This window comes from Gopherus flavomarginatus, chromosome 6 (assembly GCF_025201925.1).
Source record: "Gopherus flavomarginatus isolate rGopFla2 chromosome 6, rGopFla2.mat.asm, whole genome shotgun sequence".
Taxonomy (NCBI): Eukaryota; Metazoa; Chordata; order Testudines; family Testudinidae; genus Gopherus; species Gopherus flavomarginatus.
This window is the reverse complement of record NC_066622.1, coordinates 139,144,878-139,167,118: the sequence shown is the minus strand read 5'-3', so window position 1 is coordinate 139,167,118 and position 22,241 is coordinate 139,144,878. Positions and strand designations below refer to the sequence as shown.

Sequence of the window (22,241 nt, the reverse complement as noted above, 5' to 3'; positions counted from 1 at the left end):
CGCTTTGCTTTGTTTGAAACCTGCTGCCCGTTAATGTCATTGGGCAACCCCTGGTTCTTGTGTTATGAGAAGGAGAAACAACACTTCCTTATTCACTTGCTCCACACCAGTCATGATTTTATAGCCCTCTGTCCTAGCCCCCCCCTTACTCATCTCTTTGCCAAGCTGAACAGCCCCAGTCTTATTAATCTCTCCTCACATGGCAGCCATTCCATAACCCTCATCATTTTTATTAGCAGCAAAGAATCCTGTGCCACCTTATAGACATGCATCTGAGGAAGTGGGTATTCACCCACGAAAGCTCATGCTCCAAAACGTCTGTTAGTCTATAAGGTACCACAGGATTCTTTGCTGCTTTTACAGATCCAGACTAACATGGCTACCCTCTGATACTTGACATCATTTTTATTGCCCTTTTCTGAACCTTTTCCAAGTCCGATATATCTTTTTTGAGATGGAGCCACCACATCTGCACACAGTATTCAAGATATGGGCATGCTGTGGATTTATATATGATATTTTCTGTCTTATCATCTATCCCTTTTTTAAAGATTCCCAACATTCTGGTCACTTTTTTGACTGCCGCTGCACATTGAGTGGATTTTTCAGAGAACTACCCACAATGACTCCAAGATCTCTTTCTTGAGTGGTAACAGCTAATTTAGACCCCATCATTTTATATGTATAGCTGGAATTATGTTTTCCAACGTGCATTACTCTGCATTTCTCAACATTGAATTTCATCTGTCATTTTGTTGCCCAGTCACCCAGTTTTGTGAAATCCTCTCATAGCTCTTCGCAGTCTGCCTGGGACTTTAGTACTATCTTGATTAGTTTTGTATCATCTGTAAATTTTGCCACCTCACCGGTTACCCCTTTTCCCAGATCATTTATGAATATGCTGAATAGGACTGGGCCCAGTACAGACCCCTGGGGGACACCACTATTTACCTCTCTCCATTCTGAAAACTGACCATTTATTCCTACCCTTTGTTTCCTGTCTTTTAACCAATTACTAGTCCGTGAGAGGACCTTCCCTCTTATCCCATGACTCCTTACTTTGCTTAAGAGCCTTTGGTGAGGGACCTTGGCAAAGGCTTTCTGAAAATCTAAGTACACTATCCACTGGATCACCCTTGTCCACATGCTTGTTGACCCCCTCAGAGAATTCTAGTAGATTGGTGAGGCGTGATTTCCCAGGGGTGGCTCAGCAGGAGAGGGGAGGGAGCATGTGCGGAGGGGAAGGAGGGAGGCGAGAGTAAAAGGAAATGTCAGGAGAACATGAGGAGGGAACAAGAGGAGACCGAGGTGGCCACAAAGAGCCAGGCCTTAAAGCTGCTGCTGCATCAGTCCAGGTTTGATTTACTCACACTGCTGCACTTTTATTGTATTTGCCTGGCAAGAAGGGGAGCGAGAGGAGGGGAGGGGGCTGAAGGCAGCCCTGGGGGGGAAGTGCCTGTCAATCACTGCCCTGGGGCAGGGGCTGAGGTCAGTTGGAGGGGGAAGGAGTGATGTGCACTCAAGCTCCACCCACAGTCCAAACTCCACCCTTTTGAGGCACTAAAATGTGACACCAATAAAGGCAAATTGCGCAGGTCTCCATGAAATTATGGCTCCTCCTCTGTCCTGTGTCTCTGGGTCCGAAATGAAAAACTGAACAACGCTGACATCAAGTCAACATCCAGCGAGCTGAATGGAGCAGTTCAACCTCACAGAGCTATCATTTCAGGCTGCCTGCAGATTCAGGAAGACGTCACTGCATCAAGTTCATTGACAGAGCCATATTTTTAAGGTTTTCTTTGCAACCATAAAGGCTAGAGATTTAAATTACAGCTGGGATGCTGGAGCTCCAGAGGCAGCCAGCAGGGGAAGGTCTGACTTGCCAAATGGGAAAGGGGCAGCTCCATTTCAGAGGCAAGGAGTGGGGCTAGTGGGTACCTCGCTGTGAGTCAGGGATATTGCTATGGGAAGGGAGTCCCTGGGGACAGGGGCTTGAAAAGCTCCTTGCGGATCCTGCGCAGGCTCCAAGGCTGTTTCCTCCGCTGGTAGTTCCTAAGCTCGGCTCGGAAGTCCTTGTGTCGCATGTGGATATAGCCCTGTGGCTCGCAGAGATCCTAGAGAGAGAGAGCATGTGACACTTCCCCTGGGGAGGGAAATGGAGCCTAGTGATTAGAGCTGGGGGCTGGGAGCCAGGACCCCTGGTTTCTCTCCATGTCTAGTGGTTAGAGCAGGGGGCTGGGAGCCAGGACTCCTGAGTTCTGTTATAGGCTATGCCACCCCCTCCTCTGCAACAGCCCCCTAGGTACCTGGAAGTGCTGGTAAAACTCCTTGTAGCCACCACGTAGCACATACAGCTCTGGGTACCAGAGCTCTGGGTACCGATTGGCATCTCGGTCCATTCTCCTCAGGCTGCGGCACCTGCCCGATGATAGAGGGATTTCACCACTGATCCCCTCCCCATTGTCACTCTAGGGACCTCCTGCACTCACAGGGGCCACAGGACGGGGCAGAAGTGAGCTCGTGAAGGCAGGAGGGGTCATGGGCACAGGAACTGTGGCAGGGGGCAGCTGTGGGAGGCACTGTGCGGTTAATGGAGCCTGCAGCCAGCAAGACTGGCCAGCCCCAGCCGCCAGAGCCAGGCATTGGCCTCGCCTCGATAGGACATAGATCCTCCGGGGGGCATCTGCAACCCAGCCATGGCTGCCACTGCTGCCCTGGGAGTGGAGCAGCGAGGGGCCCCCGGATGCGCAGCACTGCTGGGATGGGAGCCAGGCATGCCCGGTTGTGTGGGGGCCACTTGATCTCAGCTGGGGAGGCATCCCGGTGTCCCCAACTCTGCGGCTCCTCCCTATCACAGAGACCTCAGCAGGGGGATGAGCGTGGGGGGTAGCTGGGCAGGCCCCCCAGGCACCTACAATTGGGGGCCTCTCTCAGAGGAGAACTCGCAGTGGAAGATCAGGACACTGCTGCGGGGGCACAGGGTTGTGCCCAAGGGATCCGGCAGGAACCATCTCGCCAGCTGCTCTTCTCGGTACAGATTCAGGGCACCCTGCATGAGAGCAAGGAGGTCAGAGGGGTGCAGCGGGTGAGGGCGGGCAGCAGGCAGCACAGGCAGGACCAGGGCTCAGGGCTCCTTTCCCATCTTCAGGGCTGGGGGAGCATCCCATAGATGGGGTCAACTGGCAGCTGGCAAAGTGCCATGGCCCCTGCCCCCTTCACCCCAGGCTAAACCACTGGGCAGCCCAGGATCCTGCATAATGCTTATAGGATTTTAATAATTTCATGATCCCCACAGAGAGCACCCCGCCCTGCTCCCCACAGCGCCCCCTGCTGGGAGGGGACAAGACTGAAGTAGCCGGTAGCTCCTACGACAGCCAGCTCCTACCCCATCCCCACAGCGCCCTCTGCTTGGAGTAGCCAGGCGCTCCCCCCCAGCCAGCTCCTGCCCTGCTCCCCACAGCGCCCCCGGCTGGGAGGGGGCAGGGCTGAAGTAACCGGGAGCTCCCCCCAGCCAGCTCCTTCCCTGCTCCCCACAATGCCCCCTGCTGGGAGTAGCTGGGAGCTCCCCTCACAGCCAGCTCCTGCCCCGCTCCCCACAGCGCCCCCAGCTGGGAGAGGCCAGGACTGGACTAGCCGGGAGCTCCCCCCACAGCCAGCTCCTGCCCCGCTCCCCACAGAGCCCCCTGCTGAGAGAGGCCAGGAGCTCCCCCCCAGCCAGCTCCTGCCCCATTCCGCACAGCGCCCCCTGCTGGGAGAGGCCAGGACTGGACTAGCCAGAAGCTCCCCCCCGCAGCCAGCTCCTGCCCTGCTCCCCACAATGCCCCCTGCTGGGAGTAGCTGGGAGCTCCCCTCACAGCCAGCTCCTGCCCCGCTCCCCACAGCGCCCCCTGTTGGGAGAGGCCAGGACTGGACTAGCCGGAAGCCCCCCCCCAGCTCCTGCCCTGTTCCCCACAGCGTCCCCTGCTGGGAGAGGCCAGGACTGGACTAGCCAGAAGCCCCCCCCCAGCTCCTGCCCCGCTCCCCACAGCGCCCCCAGCTGGGAGAGGCCAGGACTGGACTAGCCGGAAGCGCCTCCCCAGCTCCTGCCCCGCTCCCCACAGCGCCCCCTGCTGGGAGAAGCCAGGACTGGACTAGCCGGGAGCCCCCCCCCCCGCCAGCTCCTGCCCTGCTCCCCACAACGCCCCCTGCTGGGAGAGGCCAGGACTGGACTAGCCAGAAGCCCCCCCCCCAGCTCCTGCCCCGCTCCCCACAGCGCCCCCAGCTGGGAGAGGCCAGGACTGGACTAGCCGGAAGCCCCCCCCCCCCCAGCTCCTGCCCCGCTCCCCACAGCGCCCCCTGCTGGGAGAGGCCAGGACTGGACTAGCCGGGAGCCCCCCCCCGCCAGCTCCTGCCCGCTCTCTGTGACACCCTACTGGGGGCTCTCTCTGCCCAGCAGCAGCTGGTTGCCTGTGGGAAGTTCTGGGGGCAGGACCGGTTGAGCCAGGATCTCCTACCTTTATGTGTCCCCCAGCGTATTCATAGGGATAGCGACAGTCCACCACCACGTACTCCTCCACCACCCCAGCCAACTGGCCACACAGCAGGGAAGCCACCTGGGGGGGGTTGAAATGGGGAGGGGGATGAGCTCCAGAGAGGCTCTGTCATGGCAGCTCTGGGCTCCTCCTCCCCACACCCACCAGGGCCCCTGGCATCAGGCGCTGGGCACATGTTATGGGTTTATTCATGCTGGTCAACGTGCTGAGGGTGCAGGGTCGCATGGCCGGGGTGCGAGGGGGTGTACTCCATCCTGGCTCTGAAAGAGTTAACTGGAGCAGGAGAGGCCGGTTAACCCCTGATCCCGTGTGGAGCCTGGCTCAGGCCCAGTGCGGGGCACCTCCCGGCAGAGGGTCAGCAGAAGGGGCTGTGGGGAGCGAGGGATGCACTCTGTGGTCCCTTGCGGGGCGAGGCTGGAGAGAGGAGGAGGATCGGGGAGGAAGCCCTGGGGCAGAGCTGCCCTGGGACCCTCACCTGAGTAGGGAAGTGTCTGGCAAGAGGCCAGGAGAGACCTCGAGCTGCCCCTGGGGTGGGGAGCCCTCGTGAAAGGGCAGGATCTGGGCTTGCAGAGCGAGAGCCCTGGGAGGGGTTCAGTGGAGGAACAGAGCGAGGCAGACCTCGGGTTTGGTGTGTACGCTGGAGAGAAGGGTGAACCCACAGAGGGCTGCTGACCGGCTGGGTAGGCAGAAGACCACAGAGGCAGCAGCCGGGAGTCTCATAGACTCATAGACTCCAGGACTGGAAGGGACCTCGAGAGGTCATCGAGTCCAGTCCCCTGCCCTCATGGGGTCCCTGGGCTGTGGAGTGACCCTGGACTGCCTGCCCTAGGGTCCCTGGGCTGGAACCCAGGACAGAGGCCAGGCCTGGGCTCCCCTACCTGCTCTGGGGAAGGCGGCAAGATGCCCCGGAGAAGGGGACGTGGACTGGTGGGAGCCCGGGGTGGGGGTACAGGCCCCAATGGGGGGCGGCAGACTGGACGGTTGTTGGATGTAGTTCCCCAGAAAGGCGGGACTAAGCATGATCTGGCTGGAGGGCTGAGTCACGAGAAGAGGCAGAACCGCTGGGCTGGAGCAGCCATCAGCAGGGGCTCTAGATGAGGAGAGCCGGCTGTGCCATGCCCAGCCACGCAGGGGCACTCCAGCAGCGAGTCCATGTTTCCACTGGGGCATAAGGTCCCCACACATAGCTGGTCCGATGCCCCCAATCCTGACCCGCACCCCCCACACAGTGCTCACTCCCAGCTCCACCAGCGCACCACATTCCCTGCCTACAGCCTGCTCTGTTTGATCCGGATCCTCTCTGGCTCTGCTGCTGCCTGTCAGGCGTGTGGCTTTGTGCTGCGTCTTTATGTGTGTGGCAGGGAGGCAGGCAGGAGAGGGCCTGGGCAGGAGCAGGGGCTTGGACACTGAGCAGCTTTAGGGCAAGTGCTGTTTCCCTCACCCTGTGAAGTTCCTGACTGGGGTCAGAGATGGGAGAAGCACCAGGCAGTCAGTCTGTGGGCACATGGCTAGAATGCTGGCTGCTGGGGCAGCTCCTCTGCAAATAATGGAGCCTGGGCCGCTTTAGTTTTAGTCCTTTCCTGTCACTCCCCAGCACACGGGGTGGCAGCGTCAGTCTAGTGAGACACAGCACAGAACAAGGGACGAGTCACAGGCCAATGATGCAGCAGCTAGAAGCAGAGCAAACAGACAGCTCGGAAGGACGCAGAGCACAGAGAGAGCTGGATTGCCAGCAAACCCTCTGCCCAGGCATGGCAGCAGGAGGTGTCAGAAATGAGTCTGTATGGAAAACTGGGCAGAGGGGATTGAGATGATGCAGCGAAGGGGGAGATTTTGTAGTGTCCTACTGGGGGGAAAGGAGGCGACGCGTGTGAGACCCTGTTGCCGGGAACAAGGCATGAAACACTGGAATGGTGGACGGAGGCGTTTGGTCCTGGGGCCCCAAACGGAATGAGCTGGGAGAGGGAGCCGGAGCCGTGCTCTTGAGGTATGGAGCTGAGAGCGCATGGAGCTGTGAAAACATAACAGGTTCCCTAATCAGTGAGAGGCTCGTTGGTGGGACACGTGATTCCAGTGTACAGGGAAACGGCTCTAGCCCTAGAGAAATGTTCCAAAGAGCAAGGCCAGCTGAGTGTCCAGGGAAAGGATCAAAACAGTGACAGGCACGAGGGCAGAACACAGACCTGGGCTCAAGCTGAAGGGAGGCAGGAGGCCGGACTGAGGGACACAGACGCATTGACAGTGCTGGCGTCCTGGTCCGGTGAAAGGCAGAAGAAAAAGTGCCCAGTTATGGGCAGCAGTGCAGGGGGCGTGGAAACAGATTTCAGGTGAGCCGAGGGGAACTGAGGTGCCCTACGCTGGAGACCTGCTCATCTCTGAGGGACTCCAGCCAGCCCCTGCAAAACTGAGCCAGTAAGAAAATGCCACAGCAAAGGCTGTGGCAGGAGTCCAGCAATGTGGAGGAATGGGCAGCTGTCTGTGCAGATTCTGCTCCTGCCCATCCGACAGCTACCGCAGCGATGCAGTGCAGGTACGGGCACTGGAAAGAGCACTGAAAATCACAGCCCCTCGTGCGCAGCCCTGCCGAGCCACCAGAGCTGCAGGGGAGGACTCAGGAGGAGGGCTAGGGGCAGCACTGGTGCCAAGCCCTGCCAGGCACAGGAAGGGGATGTGCTCAGACAGGAGAGGGGCTGTGATGAAGTGGGAATGCTCTTAATGTTTTCTCTGAATTCTGTGTGCGTGCCTCAGTCTCCCCTATGCAGTTCTTAGGTATCTAGGTGGAGGGATCAGGGCGTGTGATTGTTGCAGAGCCCAAGAGGGCCCCTGTGATACTGTCTGCACAGAGAATGGCCGACACTCTGTCTCCTGGCAACTAATGGCCTGGGCCTCTCCTCTGCAAAGGTGCCAACTGAAAGTGTTGGAGAACAAAGAGATCAGGTGACCTCCTAGCCCAGGAAAGGGACAAAGGCAGAGGCGGGGCTGGAGAGTTTCAGTTTGGAGCTGGCTGGGGAAATGGAGGGGGCCAGAGGTCTCTGGTCTCCCTGCCTCCCCAAGATGGACCTGACTGAGGGGTCCTGGTCTCTGTACCTACAAGCTCTGTTTTAAACCATGTTCCTGTCATCTAATAAACCTTCTGTTCTACAGGCTGGCTGAGAGTCCCGGTGAATCGCAGGAAGCCGGGGGTGCAGGGCCCTGTCTCCCCCAAACTCCGTGACAGGGGTGCCTGGTTCCAGCGGTTCCCTTTGATCACCAGCAGCACGCACAGACAGCACACGCTGCGGCTAGGTGCTCCAAGCGACTGCAACGCGTGTTATTGAGACACCAGTGCTGGGACGTGAGGGCAAGGAACGGTGCTGCTGGCGGCCAGTCTGCGGAGCAGGCAGAGCTAACACAGATGCTGTGTGGGACAGTCTCTCCACAGCATCACCTTCCCCTCTCCCATGGAGGGCTCCTGGCCATCCAGTCAGGCGGGGGCAGTGAAATGATTCAGGCTCCGGGGTTGGCCAGGCCGCAAGGCGCAGGCTGCCCAACTGCCAGGGAGGGATGAGCTGGGTGCAGAGACAGGGGTTGTTTAAAGGGGACTGGGCAGTAATCCCAGCAGATTTAGGAGCCGACATTGTAAGACCTGGGGATAGCAGCCTGCCTGAGACAAGCCAGGGAGTGGACCTGCTGGCCAGGCGTGAATGAGATCAGTACATGGATCTGTGGGAGCTGTGCAAAGAATACAGCGAGACTGCAGCCCCAGGAAATCCTACCCCAGGCTGGGGAAAGGTGGGACCAGACCTGCCCTCTGCTAATGCCAGGAACTACGTGGCCCAGTGGAGGTGGGCGGTGGGCAATCTGGAGGATAGGAGATGAGAATTTGATCAGGAAGCTGACGGTGCATTTTGCAAGGTCTGCCTCCCTGACGCGAGGCTGCAGCCCATTGCAGCAGCATCCAAAGGGGAATTGGAGCACAAGATGTCTTCCCCAGGTACCCACCCAGCAATGGGAAGGAGCCCTGGCAGTGCCCGCAGCCAGGGGACTCATAGACTCATAGACTCTAGGACTGGAAGGGACCTTGAGAGGTCATCGAGTCCAGTCCCCTGCCCTCATGGCAGGACCAAATACTGTCTAGACCATTCCTGATAGACATTTATCTAACCTACTCTTAAATATCTCCAGAGATGGAGATTCCACAACTTCCCTAGGCAATCTATTCCAGTGTTTAACTATCCTGACAGTTAGGAACTTTTTCCTAATGTCCAACCTAAATCTCCCTTGCTGCAGTTTAAGCCCATTGCTTCTTGTTCTATCATTGGAGGCTAAGGTGAACAAGTTTTCTCCCTCCTCCTGATGACACCCTTTTAGATACCTGAAAACTGCTATCATGTCCCCTCTCAGTCTTCTCTTTTCCAAACAAAACAAACCCAATTCCTTCAGCCTTCCTTCATAGGTCATGTTCTCAAGACCTTTAATCATTCTTGTTGCTCTTCTCTGGACCCTCTCCAATTTCTCCACATCTTTCTTGAAATGCGGTGCCAAGAACTGGACACAATACTCCAGTTGAGGCCTAACCAGTGCAGAGTAAAGCGGAAGAATGACTTCTCCTGTCTTGTTTACAACACACCTGTTAATGCATCCCAGAATCACGTTTGCTTTTTTTGTAACAGTATCACACTGTTGACTCATATTAAGCTTGTGGTCTACTATGACCCCTAGATCTCTTTCTGCCATACTCCTTCCTAGACAGTCTCTTCCTATTCTGTATGTGTGAAACCGATTGTTCCTTCCTAAGTGGAGCACTTTGCATTTATCTTTATTGAACTTCATCCTGTTTACCTCAGACCATTTCTCCAATTTGTCCAGATCGTTTTGAATTTTGACCCTGTCCTCCAAAGCAGTTGCAATCCCTCCCAGTTTGGTATCATCCGCAAACTTAATAAACGTACTTTCTATGCCAACATCTAAATCGTTGATGAAGATATTGAACAGAGCCGGTCCCAAAACAGACCCCCGCGGAACCCCACTTGTTATACCTTTCCAGCAGGATTGGGAGCCATTAATAACTACTCTCTGAGTATGGTTATCCAGCCAGTTATGCACTCACCTTATAGTAGCCCCATCTAAATTGTACTTTCCTAGTTTATCTATAAGAATATAATGCGAGACCGTATCAAATGCCTTACTAAAGTCTAGGTATATCACATCCACCGCTTCTCCCTTATCCACAAGGCTCGTTATCCTATCAAAGAATGCTATCAGATTAGTTTGACATGATTTGTTCTTTACAAATCCATGCTGGCTATTCCCTATCACCTTACCACCTTCCAAGTGTTTGCAGATGATTTCTTTAATTACCTGCTCCATTATCTTCCCTGGCACAGAAGTTAAACTAACTAGTCTGTAGTTTCCTGGGTTGTTTTTATTTCCCTTTTTATAGATGGGCACTATATTTGCCCCCTTCCAGTCTTCTGGAATCTCCCCCGTCTCCGATGATTTCCCAAAGATAATAGCTAGAGGCTCAGATACCTTCTCTATTAACTCCTTGAGTATTCTAGGATGCATTTCATCAGGCCCTGGTGACTTGCAGGCATCTAACTTTTCTAAGTGATTTTTTACTTGCTCTTTTTTTATTTTATCTTCTAAACCTACCCTCTTCCCGTAAGCATTCACTATACTAGACATTCCTTCAGACTTCTCAGTGAAGACCGAAACAAAGAAGTCATTAAGCATCTCTGCCATTTCCAAGTCTCCCGTTACTGTTTCCCCCTCCTCACTGAGCAGTGGGCCTGTCCTTGGTCTTCCTCTTGCTTCTAATGTATTGATAAAAAGTCTTCTTGTTTCCCTTTATTCCCATAGCTAGTTTGAGCTCATTTGGCAAAGGCCAAGCAGACAGGAAGGGCAATGCTGGATCACAGCAGCGTCACTCCCAGGGATCCCAGCGAAGTGAAGGAGCCAGAGAACTGGACTTGCTTCCCTAGAAGGGCAGGCTGCTATAGCCCAGCAGAGGGACAGTGGGCAGGAGGGAAGCAGTTCAGGGAACGCCACGCAGGCAGCACAGTGCAGCCACTTTGACAGAGGAGCCAAGGAGCCAAGTTCCCTATGTACAGGGGAGCAGAGTGGGGTCCAGCTGCCAGTAGCCACACACAGCAGTGGCAAAGAGCAATGCTACAAGCTGTTCTGGAATGCTGGTCCTGTGAGTAGCTGCAGACCGAGGACAGTAGTGGGGAGCAAACGGAGACAGCAGGGGAGTAGAGCTGGACAGCCGGCACGCCCAGACAGCCAGCACACCCGGACAGCCATCGGTCTGTGTGCATATGGCTGGAATGCCAGCTGCGGCTGCTGCACCGCACTGTGGTTCTTAATAAGAGTTGTTTTACAAGCATGGGGTCCACACGTGCTGTTATCCAGCAGTGGCTGCATTTCACACTTACTGTGGCAGGGCTGATGTAACGCAGATCCCAATGCTGGCCATCCTCCAGAGGCAGAGAGCAGGGCTGGGGGCACCAACAGAGACAGGCATTGGCACAAAAACAGAGCTGAAGGGATATCCCTGCTCTCCCTGGGGAGGGACATATGTATCCCCTGCCTGCCACCACACACGTGAGTGGGATGCTCCCCCCAGATGCTCTGCCCTCCTTGGAGCGGGATGTCCCCTCCCCCCCCACACACGTCCTATCCTCCCTGGAGCCGAGAGGTGAGACGTTCACCTTAGTCACAGACTGGCCCCGGGGGCAGGCATGTTCACTGAGTGGCGCTGGAAACCATCCCTCGAGGGGCAGCTGGTACCCTCCTGGGATGAGGAGGACGGGCAGATGGTCTGTGCCCCCACGGGGCCTGTGGCGGGAAGGGCTGCGGATGCTAGCTGACGAGACCAGCTCAGCTAATGAGAGCAGCACAGGCTCGCTGGCCCCAAGAGAGAGGCCGGAACATGGGGCCTGCGCTCTTGGCAGGGGCGCGGGGATTTCGGTCACTGTCCTGGGTGATGGGCCCTTGCGGAGCGATTGGGCTGGGGGGTGGTGAGCTCACTGGAGGGGTACAATCCACTCACCCTGGAAAAATCCCCGGTCAGGGTCTTGCCGTCCGTCCCAGGGGCTGGAGCAGGAGAGACGCCGGAGCTGCCCTGGGAGAGGGGATGAGGGGAAGCCGGAGTGTCAGAGACACGGAGGGAGGAGAGAGGCAAATCCATCCCCCACTGCCAGCAGCACCACCCGCCTGGCTTCCCTCTGGCCACGGTTCCCCCAGCCCCTGGCCAGCCTGGCGCGGGACTTGCCCTGTGCCCACATGAAGCAGGACAAAGCGACCAGCTCTGTCTCTTGGCTCCAGAGCCCGGCCTGAGCCAGGTGGGGCCCTGCCTGCCAACTCCGGATGTCCCTGTTCCCCAGGCAGGCTGCAGTTCCAGCCCCTGCTAAGGCTCCCCCAGGGGGGCACCGGAGGGGAGAGGTGCCCAGGGGTCTAAGTGGCTGAGCAGAGTCGCAGAGAGGCAGGGTTGGGTGGTCTGCGCTCTTCCTCCTCACCCTCTTCACACCCCCCGGGGACCATGTCCTCCCTGGGGCTGGCCCTCTGGGTTGGGGAACAAAGTCGCCAGGTTTCTCCACAGCAGCTTCTGGGAGACAAAAGCCAAAGGGATCAAGTCCCATGCGTGACCCACCCCAGCCTGGGCGTCAGGCTGCGATGCTGAAGGTCCATTGACGTACCAAGTGAATGAAGCCCTCAGCCTAGCGAGGGGGTAGACAGCCCTTAACTACCGGTGGGGGAGCTGTGATGTTATTGATATAATCTGGGACCATATAGAACATGGTTGCAACCAAAGTCCTGTAGTGGCACCAAATCTTATGTAAAAGGGGTCATATACGGTGTCTAAGACCAGGTTATGGGTTGCTGGTTATGATTATGCTGTCTGTATGTCTGTATCATTTTGTAGTTGAAGTTATGAGTATTGGCTGTATACTGTCTGTATTCCAAATGTGTGCTGTATTTCTGGAAAAATCTCAGACAAGTTGGTGTTAGCTCTGCCTAGCCTGCTTGATGGCCCATTAAGGACCATCAGCTACACAACTGACCCATTGAGAGGAGGCAGATACGCCTTGTGACTCAGCAAAGTGCAGGGACTTGCCCATGTGACTCCAGACTCCAGGTTGCTGTAATTTTCCGCAGTAAGAACAAAGAGGTTCTTACACCTGGGAAAGGCTATAAAAGGCTGATGCCTCATCTCCATCTGCTCTTCAATCCTGCTTTTTACATCTGGAGGGACTTTGCTACAAACTGAAGCTCCGAACAAAGGACTGATGACCCATCCCAGTGGGGGATGTTCTCCAGATTGATTTGATTTGAACCTGCAGTTTACTCCATCACTGCTACAAGCCTGAACTAAGAACTTTGCCATCACTGTATGTAACTGATTCCATTTAACCAATTCTAGCTCTCAGCTCTACCTTTTTCCCTTTATGAATAAACCTTTAGATTTTAGATTCTAAAAGATTGGCAACAGCGTGATTTGTGGGTAAGATCTGATGTGTATATTGACCTGGGTCTGGGGCTTGGTCCTTTGGGATCGAGAGAACTTTTTTCTTTTACTGGGGTGTTGGTTTTCATAATCATTCATCCCCAGGACGGGTGGCACTGGTGGTGATACTGGGAGACTGGAGTGTCTAAGGAAATTGCTTGTGTGACTTGTGGTTAGCCAGTGGGGTGAAACCGAAGTCCTTTTTGTCTGGCTGGTTTGGTTTGCCTTAGAGGTGGAAAAACCCCAGCCTAGGGCTGTGACTGCCCTGTTTGAGCAATTGGTCCTGAATTGGCACTCTCAGTTGGGTCCCGCCAGAACTGCATTATCACAAGGGTGTCGGTTCCCCGGCGGGCACGTGCAGAAATCCCCAGGGGGCTGCCTGCTGGCGCCAGGGCAGTGATGGGGGAAAGCCAGAAGCCAGCCCAGAAAGCCATTTTCCATCCATCCCCAGAGGGGCCAGAGCTGTGGGAATCTCAGAGCAGGGGCAGGAGTCTCTGGGAACTGGGGCCAGGTGAGAAACCTGCGTAGGCCAAGATTGTTGCTTGCTGCAGTTCAGCGGTGGCGCAACAGTGGCGGGTGCTCGTGTTTGTGCTCAGACGTCCGAGAGTTTGACCTTTACGAATACCCAGCCCAGCGCTGTGCCTGGAAGAGTCAAACCCCGAGGAAATCGACCAGCCGCTGTTGGGAGCAGCCCAGGGGAGAGCAGATGGTTTGGGGGAGATTTGGGACTGCGGGGTGGGGGTCACCCCGCGAACAGTAACTGGGTGGTGGCAGCCAGAGTGTGCAGGTGCCAGGTTGTGAGCCCCCGTGGCATGGCATTGCAGGCACCCAGACGCCCCAGCCTCCCAGCTCAGTCTCTCCCCAGCACATGGCCGTGCTACCCAAATATCCCCATGGGCAGATCAGACAGCACCGCCCCCACTCACCTTGGCACTTCCTTCCCCTGGTCCCTGGCTGGCTCCTCGCAGGTGCTTGCTCTGGGGGGAGGGCAGAAAGGAGGGAGCCATGACAAGGCTGCCCAGGACATGGGGTGAGTGGGGAAGGAAAACGTGTGGTGTCAGAGCAGGAGACAGGTGGAGCGGGTACAGGGCGGGGCTGGGCACAGAGCGGGTGCAGGGCGGGGCACGGAGCGGGTTCAGGGTGGGGCGGGGCACGGAGTGGGTGCAGGGCGGGGCCAGGCATGGAGCGGGTGCAGGGCAGGACCGAGCACAGAGCAGGTGCAGAGCGGGACAGGGCACAGAGCGGATGCAGGCTGGGGCCGGGTATGGAGAGGGTGCAGGACACAGAGCAGGTGCAGGGCAGGGCCGGGCACGGAGCGGGTGCAGGGCATGGAGCAGGTGCAGGGCACAGAGCGGGTGCAGGGCGGGGGCAGGCACGGAGTGGGTGCAGGGCGAGGCTGGGCTGGAGCAGGTGCGTGTGGCGGGGTGCCAGGCAGGGAGCAGTCATGAGGCAGAGGGGCCAGGCCTGCAGAGACAGCCCTGTCCGTCCTGCCCCTGCTCTTAGCCCAATGCCGCAGGCCTCCTGCCGCTTTGTGCATGCGCTGGAGCCGGTGCCAGGCAGGGCTGTATAAATCCATGCTAGCGTTGCCAGCCTCACCCGCACCTCAGTACTGCCCATCACGCTGCCCTCACCCCACACAGAGCCCTGGGCATCCCCCAGTCCCCAGTGAGTCCTGGGCTAGAAGAGCCAACTGGGGGGCGCGAAGGCTGGTTCCTTCCCCACCAGGCAGGCTCTGAAGGGGCCCAGTGCCCACCCCTCGGGGCTGGAACAAGCAGGCACCGGTAGGCCCACAGGCGCCCCGACCCAGTGGGTGCAGAGCGTGCCCGGCAGTGCCAGGGCGAGGTGCTGGGGCTGCAGACTGGCGGTGTTTGTGCCCTCAGGCCCAGGGGCGGGGGATAGGACAGCGACCCACAGGCCCTGCCCATGCCCTGCACGATCCCTCTCGCGCCCCCGGACACAGCCTGAGTACTCACGGAGCAGGGCAGGATGCAGCGCGAGGGCATCTGACTGCAGCTGAGAAAAGAAACCAGAGCCAAGGGTGAGAGCGGCCACAGCGGGCAGCAGCCTTCCGGCCGGGCACACAGGGAATGTGGGCAGGGAGCTATGGGGTGCACTGCGTGTGCCAATGGAGCTAAGGGGAGCACTACATGTGCTGGGGGGCTCTGGGGAGCAGTGGGGGGGCTCTAGTGAGCAGTGGGGGAGAAGTTATGGGGAGCAGTGGGGGGGCTATAGGGAGCAGTGGGGGGAAGCAGTGGGGAACAGTGTGGGGGGCTATGGGGAGCAGTGGGGGGAAGCTATGGGGCACACAGTGGGAGGACTATGGGGAGCACTGGGGGAAGCTATGGGGAGCAGGGAGTGCTATAGGGAGCAGTGCGGGGGGGCTATCACACCAGTACATACAGTAAAACCGCTCGGGAGGGGCGGGCTGGGTGCAGAGGATCCGTGGGTGTGGGGGGAGCGTGGACAGGTTTGGTAGCAGAGGCTGCTCGGTGCCGGCGGCAGGGCAGGGAAGAGCCAGCCTGGCGCAGGCTGAGCTGCGTGGGGGGAGCGGTGGCACCGCGAGGCAGCGGAGCAGCCCCCCCGGGGTGGCAGAGGCCGGGCAGCTCCTGAGCAGCGGGTGCTGCGGGTGCGAGCGGCCTGGCACGTACTGCAGGGGAACCCATAGGCAGCAGGGGCTGGGGGCCCCGTGGGGAGAGCACCCCCCGGTCACTGCTCCAAAGGGGTCTCAGCCCCAGGTCCTGGCTTGCTGCAGGTGACCCATAATAACCCTCCCCTGGGACAGACACAGCGAGGCCTCTGCTCTGCCCCCTGGCCTGCCTGTTCCCCGCTCCCACCCCCTCAGGTACCTGCCCTCGCTGCTGCTGCTGCTGCAGGCCCGGGGGCTGAGCCAGGGCTCCAGGGCACCACCTGGGACAGAGAGAGCCGGTCAGTGGGGCGCTGGCCAGGGCGCGAGGGTGGTGCAGAGGGGCTGGTGCTGACCTGTGGGCGTTCCCGCGGGAGCCGGCGGCTGGGAGCCAGTGGAGCTCGGAGTCAGGGTGTCTGGGGACAGCCTCAGCTTTCTCCTTGGGGTGACGCTGCAGGAGAGAGCAACCTGTGAGCACCCTGCCGCCCGCCATCCTCCTCCTCGCCCGCCGTCACCCTCCTCACCTGCTGTCACCAGACATCCTCCTCCTCTCCTGCCATCACCCTCCTCATGCGCCGTCACCCTCCTCACCTGCCGTCACCCTCACCTGCCATCCTCTTCCTCACCCGCTGTCACCCTCCTCACCTGCTGTCACCCTCCTCACCTGCCATCCTCCTCCTCACCCGCTGTCACCCTCCTCACCTGCTGTCACCAGACATCCCCCTCCTCACCTGCTATCACCCTCCTCACCTGCTGTCACCCGTCACCCTCCTCACCTGCCATCCTCCTCCTCACCCGCCGTCACCCTCCTCACCTGCCGTCACCAGACATCCTCCTCCTCTCCTGCCATCACCCTCCTCATGCGCCGTCACCCTCCTCTCCTGCCATCACCCTCCTCACCTGCTGTCACCCGTCACCCTCCTCACCTGCCATCCTCCTCCTCACCCGCCATCACCCTCCTCACCTGCCGTCACCAGACATCCTTCTCCTCACCTGCCATCACCCTCCTCACCTGCTGTCACCGTCACCCTCACCTCCTATCACCCTTCTCACTTGCTGTCACCCTCCTCAACCACCATCACCAGACATCGTCCTCCTCTCCTGCCATCACCTTCCTCACCTGCTGTCACCCTCTTCACCTGCCGTCACCAGACATCCTTCTCCTCACCTGCTGTCACCCTCCTCACCTGCTGTCACCCTTCTCACTCGCCGGCACCAGACATCGTCCTCCTCACCCGCCCTCACCGTCTTCACCTGCTGTCACCCGTCACCCTCCTCACCTGCCATCCTCCTCCTCACCCGCCATCACCCTCCTCAACCACCATCACCAGACATCCTCCTCCTCACCTGCCGTCACCCTCTTCACCTGCTGTCACCAGACATCCCCCTCCTCTCCTGCCATCACCCTCACCTGCTGTCACTCGTCACGCTCCTCACCTGCCATCCTCCTCCTCACCCGCCATCACCCTCCTCACCTGCCATCACCAGACAGCCTTCTCCTCACCTGCCATCACCCTCCTCACCTGCTGTCACCCTTCTCACTTGCTGTCACCCTCCTCACCCGCCGTCACCAGACATCGTCCTCCTCTCCCGCCATCACACTCCTCACCTGCTGTCACCCGTCACCCTCCTCGCCTACCATCCTCCTCCTCACCCGCCATCACCCTCCTCACCTGCCATCACCAGACATCCTTCTCCTCACCTGCTGTCACCCTCCTCACCTGCTGTCACCGTCACCCTCACCTCCTATCACCCTCCTCACCTGCTGTCACCCTTCTCACTTGCTGTCACCCTCCTCACCCGCCGTCACCAGACATCGTTCTCCTCTCCTGCCATCACCCTCCTCACCTGCTGTCACCCGTCACCCTCCTCACCTGCCATCACCCTTCTCACTCGCCGTCACCAGACATCCTCCTCCTCACCTGCTGTCACCCTCTTCACCTGCTGTCACCAGACATCCCCCTCCTCTCCTGCCATCACCCTCCTCACCTGCTGTCACCCGTCACCCTCCTCACCTGCCATCCTCCTCCTCAACCGCCGTCACCCTCCTCACCTGCTGTCACCAGACATCCCCCTCCTCTCCTGCCATCACCCTCCTCACCTGCTGTCACCCGTCACCCTCCTCACCTGCCATCCTCCTCCTCACCCGCCGTCACCCTCCTCACCTGCTGTCACCAGACATCCCCCTCCTCTCCTGCCATCACCCTCCTCACCTGCTGTCACCCGTCACCCTCCTCACCCGCCATCCTTCTCCTCAACCGCCATCACCCTCCTCACCTGCTGTCACCCTGCCGCCCGCCATCCTCCTCCTCGCCTGCCCTCACCCTCCTCACCTGCTGCCACCTGCCATCCTCCTCCTCACCTGCCGTCACCCTCCTCACCTGCTGTCACCCACCATCCTCCTCTTTGCCCGCCGTCACCCTCCCTGACCACCATCACCCTGCCACCCGCCATCCTCCTTCTTGCCTGCCGTCACCCTCCTCACCTGCCATCCTTCTCCTTGCCTGCCGTTAACGTCCTCGACCGCTGTCACCCTGCCACCCGCTGTCACCCTCCTCGACCGCCATCACCCTGCCACCTGCTGTCACTTGCCATCCTCCTCCTCACCTGCCATCACCCTCCTTGACCGCTGTCACCAGACATCCTCCTCCTTGCCTGCCGTCACCCTCCTCACCTGCTGTTACCTGCCATCCTTCTCCTCGCTTGCCGTTAATGTCCTCAACCGCTGTCACCCTGCCACCCGCCATCACCCTCCTCGACTGCCATCACCCTGCCACCTGCTGTCACCTGCCATCCTCCTCCTCGCCTGCCATCACCCTCCTCGACCACCGTCATCCTGCCACCCGCCATCACCCTCCTCGCCTGCCGTCACCAGACATCCTTCTCCTCGCCTGCCATCACCCTCTTCACCTGCTGTCACCCTGCCACCGCCATCCTCCTCCTCGCCTGCTGCCACCCGCCATCCTCCTCCTCACCTGCTGTCACCTGCCGTCACCCTCCTCACCTGCTGCTACCCACCATCCTTCTCCTTGCCCACCGTCATCCTCCTCGACCGCTGTCACTCTCCTCACCTGCTGTCACCCTGCCACCTGCCATCCTCCTCCTCTCCTGCCATCACCCTCCTCATCTGCTGTCACCCTGCCACTCGCCATCCTCCTCCTCGCCCGCCGTCACCCACCTCACTTGCCATCACCCGCCGTCCTCCTCCTCACCCACCATCACCCTGCCACCCACCATCACCCTGCCACCCACCATCCTCATCCTCGCCCGCTGTCACCCTGCCACCCACCATCACCCTGCCACCCACCATCCTCCTCCTCGCCTGCTGTCACCCTGCCACCCGCCATCCTCTCCATCGCTCACCGTCACCCTCCTCACCTGCTGTCACCTGCCATCCTGCCTCTCGCCCGCCATCACCCTCCTCACCTAATGTCACCCGCCAACCTCCTCCTCGCCCGCCATCATCCTCCTCACCCGCCATCCTCCTCCTCACCCGCCGTCACCTCGCCACCCACCATTACCTTCTTCACTCACCATCACCCTCCTCACCTGCTGTCACCCGTCACCCTCCTCACCCGCCATCCTCCTCCTCACTCGCCGTCACCTCGCCACCCACCATTACCTTCTTCACTCGCCATCACCCTCCTCATCCTGCTACCAGGCCTGGGCCTATCCTACGCCCTCCACGCACATGGGGGCAGGGGTTCCTTTCACCCCCCCATCCGTAGATCTCCCCCAGCACCCGCCCTGCGGGAGCTCCCCCCAGGGGTGCACGTCACGGTGAGTGGGTGGACTGGCCCAGTCTCTGCTGGAGCTCGCCAAGGCCGTTCCTAACCTGGACAAAAGGGGTCACTGTAGAGCAACGTTTAGCTAAATACCCCGGGCTCATCCCCACCCCACCGCATCACACCTCCATCCCCTGCCCACCGTCTCCTTGCCTGCGGTAGGGCACAGAGACAGGCCAGGAGTGGGGGGCAGGTACCTCTCCACACAGCTGAGATGTCCCATGTTCGTGCACAAGCCGCCGACGGGTGATGGCCCCAGCTCAGGGGAGAAGATGAGCCCGGCAGGCGGGCGGGTGGCCTGGTTCCCTGGGTGGAGGCTGGCGCCCTCGGGGCTGGCCATTGCAGACGGGCCTTGCCGTGGGGTCTGCTGCCAAGGCCAGGAGCTCATCCCCACAAGCAGCTGGTCCCCTGCCCCTGGCCAGGCACGGCTGCAATGGGGGGCTGCTGTCCTGCCTAGCGCTCCGATGGCCTGGGGCCGCTCTGCCCCCTCTGTGTGCCTCTGCCCATCCCTACCTCGCTCCTCCCTGCAGCTCAGCTCCTGTCGCCAGCCCAGCCCTGCGTTTAAATGTCCCGCTGCTGCCAACCCGGAGAGACCAAACCCTCCCTGGTCACTGTTGCTACAACAAGCTCTCTCCCCTGGGGACAACACTTCAGTTGCAAGGGCTGGGGGGCAACCTGCCTCCCGCTGCCCAAGCTATGCCAGCTGCCCAGGGCTGCCCCCCACGTGGGAGAGCTCCAGCTCTGCAGGGCCCCCCCTTCCCTTCAGGGCTCCCCCCACAGCTGCCCCTTCCCCCTCCGCCTCCCTGGCTGTGACTGGCCGTTGCTCTATTGTCTGGGCCGCACAAAGCCTTTCTCTGTTGGATGCCCCGCGCTCCAGGCCCGGCAGAATCCCCTACGCCAAGCAGCCAGCTGCCCTCCCCTGCTCCCGGGGGCACAGCGGCTCCTCCTGACACAGCTCAGACAGCTCATGTTCCCACGTCTGGCTTGGACACAGACTCCAGCCTTGCTGTCCCCACAGCACAGCTCCCCTGTGCACCTGGCAGGGCACAATGCCAGCGGGGGCTCTCTGCCTGTGACACAGCCCCCCAGATGGCAGCTTAGGAGCCCCTGTGGCAGGGGCTGTCTGGCCTTGTCTCTGATGGTCCCCTTGAGCCCTTGGCTCTGGCAGGCTCTAGTGCCCCCGCTTGCTGCGGGGAGCCGATTTCAGGGCCTGGCAGAGCAAGGGCTGGGGGGCTTCGGGAGCCGTTTGTTTGTATACACACGCCCTGGTTCCTGGGAGCACACTGCATTCGGGTCAGGCACCAGTGCCCTGTCCCCTGCTCCCTCGCCTGCCCCTCTCCGGGCTTCCAACGCATCTCAGCCGAACCCGCTGCTTGGCACCCAGCCGCCTTGCTCCAGCCTCGGAGAATTATGCTGGGAGGCCCCTCTGACACCCGACTGCTGGAGGAGGCCCGGTGGCTGGCCGCTGGCAGGGGGCGTGCAGGGACCCCTGGGAACGAGCTCAGCTCACCCTGTTCCCTACCAGTCAGCGACAGCCCCGGGCTGGCAGCCTGGCTCACCGGACCCTGAGGCGCGATCCTGCTCTGGGGCTGTGTTGAGATCATGCCTGGCAGAAAAGAGGCGCATGGAACTGGAAATGAATGGACCAAAATCGGGGTGTCAGAAATTAGGCCTAATTAGTGAACAGAATAATGAGGGGATGGGCTAGTCCCCATCACTCCCCTGTGGGGCCCTTAACAAACCCCAGAAGGGGAGATCAAGTGGGCAGAGATGGGGGACTGAAAGGAGCAAACTGCCACCCGCGGGCTGGGCCTTCATCATCCTGAGCCAGAGAGAGCCCCAGGGGCGGCTCCAGGCCCCAGCACGCCAAGCGCGTACTTGGGGCGGCAAGCCGCAGGGGGCACTCTGCCAGTTGCTGCGGGGGTGGCAGGCAGGCTGCCTTCTGCGGCTTGCCTGCCGGAGGTCTGCTGGTCCCGCGGCTTCGGTGGACCTCCTGCAGGCACGGCTGTGGGAGGTCCGCTGAAGCCGCGGGACCAGCAGACCCTCCGCAGGCAAGCCGCCGAACGCAGCCTGCCTGCTGTGCTTGGGGTGGCGAAATGCCTAGAGCCGCGCCTGGAGAGCCCCAGTGACACCCCTACCGGCCTGGCTGAATCCTGAGCTATGCTCTCTGGCTGTCACACCTCCCCGCACCCCAGGTGTGCTCTTCCTTCTCCCATGTCTTCCCTTTCCTCGCTCCCTCGCCCTGTCCTGCTCAACCAGAGTCTGGCTCGGCTCACCAGGACTGTGCCCTTCCCAGCATCGCTGGGAGACGTGACCAGAGAGGCAGGAAAAAGATAAATGGCCTGACACTGGTACAAGTTTTCCAGGTCTCAGCAGGGCTTCTCAGAGCATGGGCTGGGCCTGGGTTGCTCCAGCAGGGCGGGAGCAAGAGGGAGTCAGCCCTAGAGATGGGAGCTACATGGGCAGTGAGCACTGTCCTTGGAAAGGAATGTAACCTGCAGGCTACCCATCTCCTAGGGCTTAGAAACAGGAGGCCCCTTTCCCAAGCCTGCCAGGGGAGAGGCCAGGTAAGTGTGTCCAGCCTCAGTGTTTGGTTACACGGGCGCATCTTCACTGGCAACGTGGCAGTACTTTAACGTGGCTTGTGTGGTCCCGGCAGAGCGCTGGGAGCGAGCTCTTACAGCTCTAAAAACCTACCTCCACGAGGAGCCGAGCTCCCAGTGCCGTCTACACGGGTGCTTCACAGAGCTGAAACTAGCTGCACTCGGGGGGTGAAAGTTGCAGCGCTGTAAAGTGCCAGTGTAGACAAGCCC

At 59.6% G+C, this 22,241-nt stretch overlaps 1 protein-coding gene across 1 annotated transcript; it reads right to left on the bottom strand.

Moving 5' to 3' along the window:
• Positions 1-1,405: 1,405 nt before the first annotated feature.
• Positions 1,406-19,896, bottom strand: LOC127054543 (M-phase inducer phosphatase 3-like). The gene is made up of 11 exons (XM_050960779.1): positions 19,626-19,896; positions 16,000-16,094; positions 15,867-15,927; positions 14,994-15,033; positions 13,947-13,997; positions 11,566-11,637; positions 10,949-11,011; positions 4,494-4,592; positions 2,916-3,049; positions 2,307-2,418; positions 1,406-2,114 (listed from the first exon to the last, which is right to left on the bottom strand). The coding sequence occupies exons 1-11, from the start codon at positions 19,814-19,816 to the stop codon at positions 1,962-1,964; spliced, it is 1,071 nt and encodes a 356-aa protein (XP_050816736.1). The 5' UTR covers positions 19,817-19,896; the 3' UTR covers positions 1,406-1,961.
• Between the last annotated feature and the right edge of the window lie 2,345 nt (positions 19,897-22,241).

What these genes read in the sequence shown, in the direction of transcription:
- LOC127054543 (XM_050960779.1), bottom strand. Translation starts at nt 19,816, where the DNA reads ATGAGCTCCTGGCCTTGGCAGCAGACCCCACGGCAAGGCCCGTCTGCA. An exon ending in CATCTCAGCTGTGTGGAGAG is followed by an intron (nt 16,095 to 19,625) that starts GTACCTGCCCCC and finishes TCTCTCCTGCAG; the next exon opens with CGTCACCCCAAGGAGAAAGC. An exon ending in TGACCGGGGATTTTTCCAGG is followed by an intron (nt 11,012 to 11,565) that starts GTGAGTGGATTG and finishes TGGTGCCCCCAG; the next exon opens with CCCTGCTCTCTGCCTCTGGA.